This window comes from Wyeomyia smithii, chromosome 3 (assembly GCF_029784165.1).
Source record: "Wyeomyia smithii strain HCP4-BCI-WySm-NY-G18 chromosome 3, ASM2978416v1, whole genome shotgun sequence".
In the NCBI taxonomy this organism is placed as follows: Eukaryota; Metazoa; Arthropoda; class Insecta; order Diptera; family Culicidae; genus Wyeomyia; species Wyeomyia smithii.
In genome coordinates, this window is record NC_073696.1 from 70,875,521 (window position 1) to 70,884,848 (window position 9,328).

The 9,328-nt window shown below is 38.7% G+C and overlaps 1 protein-coding gene across 1 annotated transcript in view; it reads right to left on the reverse strand.

Moving 5' to 3' along the window:
• Window positions 1–5,739, reverse strand: part of LOC129730209 (uncharacterized) — a 74,205-nt gene extending 68,466 nt beyond the window's left edge. The window contains exons 1-8 of the mRNA XM_055689360.1: window positions 5,365–5,739; window positions 5,200–5,241; window positions 4,929–5,130; window positions 4,704–4,868; window positions 4,461–4,546; window positions 3,661–4,061; window positions 3,499–3,591; window positions 3,216–3,316 (exon numbers count right to left, since the gene is read on the reverse strand). Coding sequence (XP_055545335.1) covers window positions 3,216–3,316; window positions 3,499–3,591; window positions 3,661–4,061; window positions 4,461–4,546; window positions 4,704–4,868; window positions 4,929–5,130; window positions 5,200–5,241; window positions 5,365–5,488 — 1,214 coding nt within the window. The 5' untranslated portion in view covers window positions 5,489–5,739. The remainder of the gene's footprint in view (window positions 1–3,215; window positions 3,317–3,498; window positions 3,592–3,660; window positions 4,062–4,460; window positions 4,547–4,703; window positions 4,869–4,928; window positions 5,131–5,199; window positions 5,242–5,364) is intronic.
• Window positions 5,740–9,328: the final 3,589 nt, after the last annotated feature.

Here is a 9,328-nt window from a genome sequence, read left to right on the forward strand (position 1 = left end):
GAACATATCCCCAGAAAACCGGATTTCCGGAAATAAGACAATTTACTTTACGAACTAATTTCATTTTTGTCATATGACTTACATTTTATGTTTAGTAAAGCGGGCAATATATGCAGTTTGCGAGGATGCGAAAATGAACGGGAATAGAAGGTGTGACTTCTAGGCTTAGAAAAACGAGGAAAATTTTTTCTAAGCCTAAAAGTCACACCTTCTATTCCCGTTCATTTTCGCATCCTCGCAAACTGCATATATTGCCCGCTTTACTGAACTTAATATGACAATTGTTTCGGGGCACCGCTCTAACGCAGCTAAAAAGAATCAGTGCAAAACTAGCAAAAAACAATCAACTTTATTGAGGATAGTGTAATAAATACACTGTTCATGCAGTGCGAACTTTGCCCCGTAAGCTGCGTACTTTTTCGCCGCATGCTGGGTAAAAGTTCGCATTTGAGTATTTTTTTTTTAAGTGAAATCTCATGCTACAAACAAAATTGGAAAAACTCTGGTAATACACTTTAACGACAAAAGGCTCATGTACCGCTTGGAAACCAAACCGAATTTTATAATAATTGTTTGCAATAGTTCTTTCGCAAAACCTATTAAGTGCGTACTTTTGCCCCGCATTACTCTACTGATATCAGATGAACAAGCTAGGGTTGACTGATGAATTATTATGATTGAACATGTGGTTCAAAAGTTGTGAAAAAAGTCATTTTTGAAATAGAGAAAAAACCCTTCTATAAATAACACAGTGCAGCAAAACTTTACTTTTTCCTCTGCCTTGGCTTCTATACATGATTTTTTCATGTTTTTTGACGCAAAAACAAATTCCCCCCAGCTTGAACACATTTCACCTTAAGAGGCAACAGTGGCGCCATTTTGAATTTTTCAGAAATTTGAAATTTTTGAAGTATTTTCGACGCCATTTTGTTTTAAAGCCAAATATCAAAATTCTAAGAGTTTGTCCACATACACATTAGCATTTCCTTACCTATCTTTAAAAAAAAAACAGTTCTTAAATCAGAAAAACACTAAGCACAAAACGGTGATTCTACGAAAACGGTTTTGGCATGGTTTTAGTATATTTCACAAAGCGAAATAATATCGAGTATGTATGAGCATTAATGGTAAAGCGCTAATATCTAAAAGTGGTAGTCAAATGATGTCTTATATTGAGTAAAAAAGTCGCAGGAATCGATTGGTAGGTGTCTGATCTACGTAAAATATTAGAAACATGTAAATTTGAATGATATATAATCAACTCCAACCTCAATATGAGTACAGTGACGTTTCGATTATACCACGATGAAAAAAAATTCGCGTCATATATTTGAAACATGATTATTTCATGATATTTGCATGTGTTAATGTATGTTCATATGTGTTCGAATGTTATGTTTCAAATGTTCGGTATAGTTTTTGTGTTGTCTACTAACAATTTGTTATTTAGAGTAATAAATAAATCCAGCAAATATTATCAAGGTGTATTGTTTCTGAGAATTTGAGTGTTCGTGTGAATCTATTTAAACAAATAATAAGTTTGAATGAGAAAGGCTGGATCTCACTGCTAGGTGGATTGATTTGGTTTTTTTATACTCGAATTTCGTTCTAATATATTCAAACTTAAATAAAATTTAGCCGAGTTTTTGTTCAACATTCCAGGTTGCATTTTTAAAAATTATGTTTTTTTTTCTAGTTTTATGAATAAAGAACTTGTAATTGATCAATCGTTGATCATTTTGTAGTTGACGGCGTAGCAGTCTATTTTTGACTTTCACAAATATATAAACGATTACATTAAATTGGCAACTATACATTACAGTTATACCGAAAAAAACTCTGTTGATAAGCAACTGCATGTGTTGGTCATTTGCAGGAGTCGTGAGAGACGTGATGTTACCTTACGACGAATGGAATATGCCGATAAAATGGATATTCCAGCAAGATACCGACTCCAAGCACGCTGCCAAACAACGGTGTAAGGACAATGAAGCAGTGGTGATGAATTAGCCACGACACTCTCTGGATCTCAACTAGATTGAGAACGAGAGATCGTAAATCGAAGAATAAATCACGCGGAGGTACGAAATAAAGATCAGTTATTTAAACAAATACGAATAGCTTGGGTATCATTCCAGAAGAAAAACCTCTGTGATTTGAATGTTTGTTAAATTTGTTAGTTTTTTTTTTGTATTGGTATTATTTAATTTTCTTGAAATAAACTCGAAACATGCATTATCAAATGTTTATCTTGTGCTTTCAAATGGACATTCAGCAGATTTAATATGAACAGTTTAACGAAAGTATGAGACTAGTTGCAAATATTTTGTTTTTTTACTGTAATTTTGAAAAGCATGGAAACAGCTCATCGAGCAATCTCTACAATTCACCGCTTTCAAGGATTTTTTTCCTGCAGGCAGTCGCCAACATCGAAATAATCGTTTTCAAAGTATCAGAACCAATCACGGTACGTTGTTTTACTTTTACTTAAACGTTGACTATCACTACGCTTTAGCCGTCGTTGTTTTAATCAAATGAGAAAAGTAACGCTTATAACATTTATTTGTCACAAAATCAGACATCTACTCATAACTGAAAGTAAATGACACCACAACAATGTCACTAACGGTTCAACGCAGTTTGTCCATCGTATGTCTCGGCTCTACTAATCACGTTACATTTATGGCGAAATTGACCAACACTTACTTCTGGCACCATCTATCACACACAGCAAGAACTTAGTTGCGCACCCAATACAATAAATTGATAAATATCAAAAAACCTTCTTGAACAGTAATGCTTATCCATTTTTGCTTTGCTTTCCACAAATTTTCTTCCGTAAGCTTACTGCTTACTTGTTACTGAGTTGTTATTGTGTAACATCAGTATGAAAATATTTCAAGCAACCATCGATTTCTAAGTATATCTCTAGGGAAAAGAAAAAAGTTGGAATCTTGACCGCCAGGTGTTCTGATCAATGAGGGTAAGAATGGAGTTTGGCTTGGCTGGCGTAAACAAGTTGTAAAAACAAGAAAGTAGATGATGTTTTTCTTTAGGTGTGGCAACAGGTGAAATTATTGATCAAAATGAAGCAAAACACCTTTGCAGGAATATGGGATGAAAATTTAAGTTTTTTTTCAACAGAAGCCTTAAAATCAGCAAGCTGTTGACTATTATTTTTTTCTAATTGTATACCATAACCTAAAAGTACTTACACGTTTTTCACGCAGCGTGCTGAAGTGAGAGCGAAGTCCTGAGCCACTATTGTGCAGCCGCAGATCCAATCCACATTATCGCCATCCTTTCCAACAGCACACTGCCAGAGAGCGTGTCACAGCGGTTGTGTAACAAGTGTTGTGTAAACCGAGAATGGAATAAAAAAATACTACGGTAAGCCACTCGGGAACGGACAAGTTTATCATTATCGTCCGAGGACACCAACACTCTAATCCACCTTCAGCTAGAGGATTCATCAAGTGGGTTTACTGCTGTTCGTACCTTGAACTCTTTAAAGATTTGTAATTGTGCCTTGTGTGGATCGGCAGCCGTCACGTCCTGCTTTCCTGTCATGTGCACCTGGTTGAATCTGGTCTAAAATAGTTGAAATGCTGCATGTAAGTAAGTGTTTGTCGATTTCTTCCCAACTGAAGAGTTGTGTACCTTTAACTCAGGAGCAACAAGCGCTTCATCCGATTCTCGTTTGGAAATGTGCTTCACGGCACATTCTTGCGGGGAAAAGTTCAGCTTGGTGACATCCTCTATCCAACCGATGTAGTGGGAAATTTTTGCATACACCCCCGGTGTCGTCTGTCCGCACGGTACTCCCAGAGCGGCAACACCCACCACAAATGGGGTGTATTTCGAGCTCGACAATAGTCGAACCTGCAGCGGTCCCCCGGTATCGCCAGGACACTCGGTTAGTTGCTCATCCCCTGCGCATATTAGCATACGATTGATACCCTTCCGGAAGGCTTCCCTGTTGTCGCGATACCAGAATTTGCATCGATCTTGATCGATTAGTTTCAGCGGGGTGCTGTATATTGGTGGGGAAACGTCAGCGTCTGAAAGGTTGGGATAATTACTTTTTTGAATATGAAATATATGAAACTAATGAATGGTTGTATCTAAGAATTTTATCCACATAAATCGTTTTAACTAGTTTGGATAAAATTAGATCAATTATCAAAAGTTTGAAAACTGGTTTTAACACAATGCAAGGTTTAGTGAAAATTCGCATATATTTCTATATTATGGAAAAAATGCAAAAATTATTGCAATTCGAAAGTCGAATAAAAATTCATCTGAAATTTCAAGTTATCGACGCTTGCTACTTCCTGGTTGAAGACACCCTTGAGTACGTTCAATTTGAAAAAAGTTCCAAAAACGTTTTATGAAAGAAAAGTAATAAAGAATAATCTCATAAAACATAACTTATTGATAAACTGGCATTTTATACTCACAGAAATCCCATCCAGTTGCGTACAGTGGAAGCAACGAGAGCGACTCATTTGTATACAAACATGCCGGCGTTACAAAATCGGTCACGCTGAAAAAAGAAGAAACCAAAACAAAAACAGAGATTTTTATGAAGAGAGCCGAACCTGTCCGCGTCGTCGTCATCGCTCGCAAGCGCGGAGAGAAACCGGCTTCAAACATCGGAGAGAGAGAGCATGAGATTATTCGGTAATCAAAAGTCGACCTACGTCACCGGTTTCGCAAGTTTGATTAGCGCGACGTCGTGGTACGCGCTGTCGGTGTTGAACTCGGGATGGCGAACAATTTCCGCAATGTCCAGCTGTTGTGCAAAGCGGTCGTCCTCGGCGCTGTACAGATCCAGGTCACCGGCGCGAATCGTTGTCGGTTCTTTGCTGGTAAAATGGAATAGAATGGATTGAACTGTTGGATTGTTGGTAATCGTGACTTATTACTCATCCTCATGAGTACAATGGGCCGCCGTTAGTACGAAGTCATCTGCGATCAGCGTTCCGGAACATCTCCACTCAAAGTCACCGCCGGTTTGCTTCCACCCGACAGCAACCAAGTGCGCGTACTCTCGCGAGTATGTTGGATAGGAGGCTGACTGGCTAGACGCTTTGCGATCCAACAATTTCTGCAGTCTCAGAGAACAATCTAAACCAAGAAAAAGTACAACGCTATTGTAATAAATCGTCGCTGTTTTACGCAACAAACTTGTCTCACCGTCAAGTGAACCGGAGTCTGTGAGCGTGTGTACACTCAGCTCTAAAACCAGAAATAAAACAAAAGCAAATAAATATTCAACCTTGAATTTCTTGCTAAAATGTCACTTCCTAATGGAAACATTCACTTTCTTTTTTCGCATGTGTTTCAACACACGTCACAAACCTCCAAACGTTTTATAGAACGCCACAGCGAAATCAACTGGCGCTACACTTAGGAGCACTAGAAATCCCAGCGTCAGCCTTTGGCCACCATCCGGCACCAGTAACCTTAATCCGATTCCGTTCATTGCGCGTGTTGAACTGACTTCGAGTATGTTGAAGTCGCCGCACCACTCGAACAGTAAGCAACGAACCCCGATCAACTTCTCGTTGGCATAATTCGGCTCGATGCATGCGTATGTGAACGTAAGCAGGTGCCCCGATCTGTCTTCGTCGCGTCTGCCGGTATTGTCTAGCCTAGTCGAGGCGCACCAGCCGATATGCAGACGACTGACCACCACACGTGTGTTATATAAGCCGCATAACAGAGTGCCGGTCTTTGGGTCAATCTTCGCGCACGCTATTCGGCGCTCGACCGGCTGATCGGAATTGTTTGCCTGTAGCGCGCCTCGCAACAAAACACTTTCACTTCCAAGTTGGTGCTGGCAGAGCGCTTGGGTGGCGGGTGATCGATGCCCGGCTCTCTGGGTGTGACGGTGCGTGACTACACTGCATTGGTTGCCATCGCACTGATCCGTATGAGAGTGAAGGGGCTGCTGGCGGTTAAACTGAACTCAGTGACGCCGAATGGCAAAACATATGAAATGCTACGTGACATCTCAGATGCAACATTTTTGTGGAATGATTTGTATTGTTGATTCATATGCTAGTTATTTTTAGTTGGGATGGTGTGCTAATTTATTAATTTATATTATCTAAATCCTCCGTCCGTATGTAACCCACAGCACGCAAATCTACAGTAGTTTCAAAGATTTTTAGTCAATCATTCTTATCGACTTTGCACTCTACTGTGCTCAATTTGCAAACTTTTTGGCCCTATTTTGATATTTTTTTAATTATTCTGATCTCAATTTAAGATCACTACCCTGTTTGGCCTTTTTGGACTTTAAAAAATATTTTTTCAACATGTTGAATTCAAGTAGGGTTCATTTTATTATTTTAATTGGTATTTTGGAAATTTCCGATATACACTAAGTTCGCTTTTTACGAGGTTTTTTTACGCGGGTTGTTTTTACGGGGGATTTTTTTACGCGGCTCTTTCTACGTGGATTCCGGAATTTACGCGATGTTTTACGCGGATTCCGCAATTTACGCGTTTTTTACGCGAATTCCAGAATTCACGCGGTATTTTTTTGCGCGGATTTCGGTTCCTCTTCACTCGGATTGCAGAATTAACGCAGGTTTTTTTCACGTGGATTCCGGAATTTACGCGGTTTTATTACGCGGCACGTATCCCCCGCGTAAAAAGCGACTTTAGTGTATTTTGAGTTGGGTCAGATTATTATTTTTTTTTTTTTTGAAACATTGTTTTCCTATTCGAAGGTCAATTGGGGAAATTATTATTAATTTATTCATTTATTTTTGAACTGTACACTCTGTTTTTCTCAGATTTATTAAAAAACTAATATATATATATATATATATATATATATATAATATATATATATATATATATATAGATATCAGGCACCTTCAACTTAAACATCATCAACATAGGCAGCCCGTTACGTCATCAGCCTTGGTGTCCAACTTCATCGGTGAGGAAAATCAACGAGAACAACTAGGAGCAGTATCAACTAGCAGCGGTGTCGAGCAGCAGCAGCAACACGACAAAAGCGCAAGTAGCACCCCCTTCTGTTAGTTACATTGTAGTTCAGATTAGGGAAAATAAAATTGTATATAGGATAGGAACTGATGGCCTTTTGTATACAACCATAGTTCCATTGCTTGTGCTTATTCGAAATTTGGTTCGCGGTAATCGGACTCAAAAAGGAGTTCTCTGTCTTCGCCATTGGGTTGTCCGAGCGGAGAATTAGATTCGTGCAGCCATTCAGCTGTTTCCCCTATGTCGACGTTATTGATCCTCGAGTGGCATTCCTTCGCTTATAGCGAATTTCTTTATTCCACCAGCTCACCTCGTTTTCACTAAAAAGCGCAGTAACTGCTGTCAAAACACTTCTTTATTCGCTCGATATTGACCCAGTTTTTACCTGGTGTGCTGCCCGAAGCGCACTGTAAAATTTGTCAGCTTCAACCCACCACCGCACGTGTTAAGTTCGTAAACAATTATCTGGCATCTCTTTCTTACTTGCGTCTCAAATGGAGATGACGTTTCATTATTCCTCGGCAGTCTTACCCGCACTCAGTGGAATAAAGAAATTCGCTATTAGAAACATTGTCTGCATTTATTGAACATAGCTCCCACGTATAGTCACTGTATACTTTACTAGTCTGGCGGACTGGATTTCGGGAACCAGTGTGAACTGTCAAAACGGGAACCAGTCGATAGTGTGTCAATTTTCGCATTTGAAGTATTGTAATCGTGCCGTAAAAAGATACAGAATAAATTAGACTCAATAATTGGACTTTTTGTGACAATTGCTATTTTTTTGAGAATAGCTATTGTAATGAATTAATGATATCACAATATTGTTAAATTTATACATGTGAGAAAATCACAAGGAATAGTTTCTTTCGTCGCATCAATAACGTGCTCTTTTTATAATTAATTGTTTATTGATAACATTATACTGCCATAGATTTGCTGTCCTGTCGCTTTTCACGTTGTATACTATTGTGCGGGAAATGCGCAATCGAAACAAAATGAATTTTTTTATAATTTTCTTTTTCAACGAATGAATGAATTATCAGGTAACTTGCAAAATTTTAGCCATTTTCCTGTAATCTCCGCATTCTTCGGAAACCGGAATAAACTTTGTTTTTGAAGTAGAATACTTCTCTCAGGAAGTTCGGCTACATAGGGATGTGAAATGAAAATCTAAAACCGAAAAAAGTGAAAAATATGTCCAATTTCAAATGCTAATAAATCGGTTAGTATTCGATGGATTTCCTTCGTTCTTGCAGCAATAGATTGTAAAATCTTCTAAGATTCTTCCCAAAATAAGATAATTGTAATTTTATTATTCACACTATTGTACTATTGAAAATAGTCAAGCCTTGTCAAAACGAAAAATTCGACCTCTGATTGGTCGTTATATGCTTGCTTCCCAAGCACGGTCGACAGGATTATATACCTTGCAATTGAAAACATGCTATTTGGCCTATATAAGAGCCTGTTTCAGCCGGAGCCGCTCATAATAGTTCTAGACAGCGACAACAGCAGTCGTCCCAGCGACAACAGCAGCACTAGCCCTGTGGTTGGTCACCACGTCTCAGGAGCAGCGCGGTTTTTCTCAGCGTGTGTCGCCAGACAGCCATTATTCCCCCCGTGTTGGGGCAGCATGAAGATTGCCATCAGGAAATCCAATTTTGGAAAACAAAATGCCTTTTTGAAGGCAAATAAACAAGTCATTGAAAGTTAATAATTTTTGTCAACGCAAGCAAGTAGTCTGTGTTGCATCCTAGCAATTTAAATTTGTCGCACCCGTCTAATTTACTGAATGTGAAATAGCTTCCACAGTGCATGTTGTCCGTGTAACTTAATTCCTCCAATGTTAGGGCAGCTCAAAGGTTGTAATTAGCAACCGATTTTGAACCGCAAAATGCTTTTTTCAGGGCAAATAAAAAAATAATTGAAGGTTAATAATTTTCTGGCATCAACACAAGCAGACATTCTGTGCGGGATGCAATCAAATTCTGTTGTAGTTGTCCAATTTTTACTTTATTTAGTAATCCCCCCACTGTAGGGGCAGCGCAAAGGCTGCGATCAGCATGACCAACTTTGAATAACAAACGGTTAAGTTTATTCACTAAAAATTCATCCAATTCAAAACAGGTTTTTGTCTGAGTACAATAATTTGCACAAAAAGACATTAAAAATTTTACCGCATTATTAGACGCGTTTCTCCAGTCATGCCTCGTGAACGTGAAGGTTCCCTATCACAGACATAGATTTCGTGCTCCAGCACGTTACAACACGTGGAAATTGTCTTATTACTAGTGAGTGC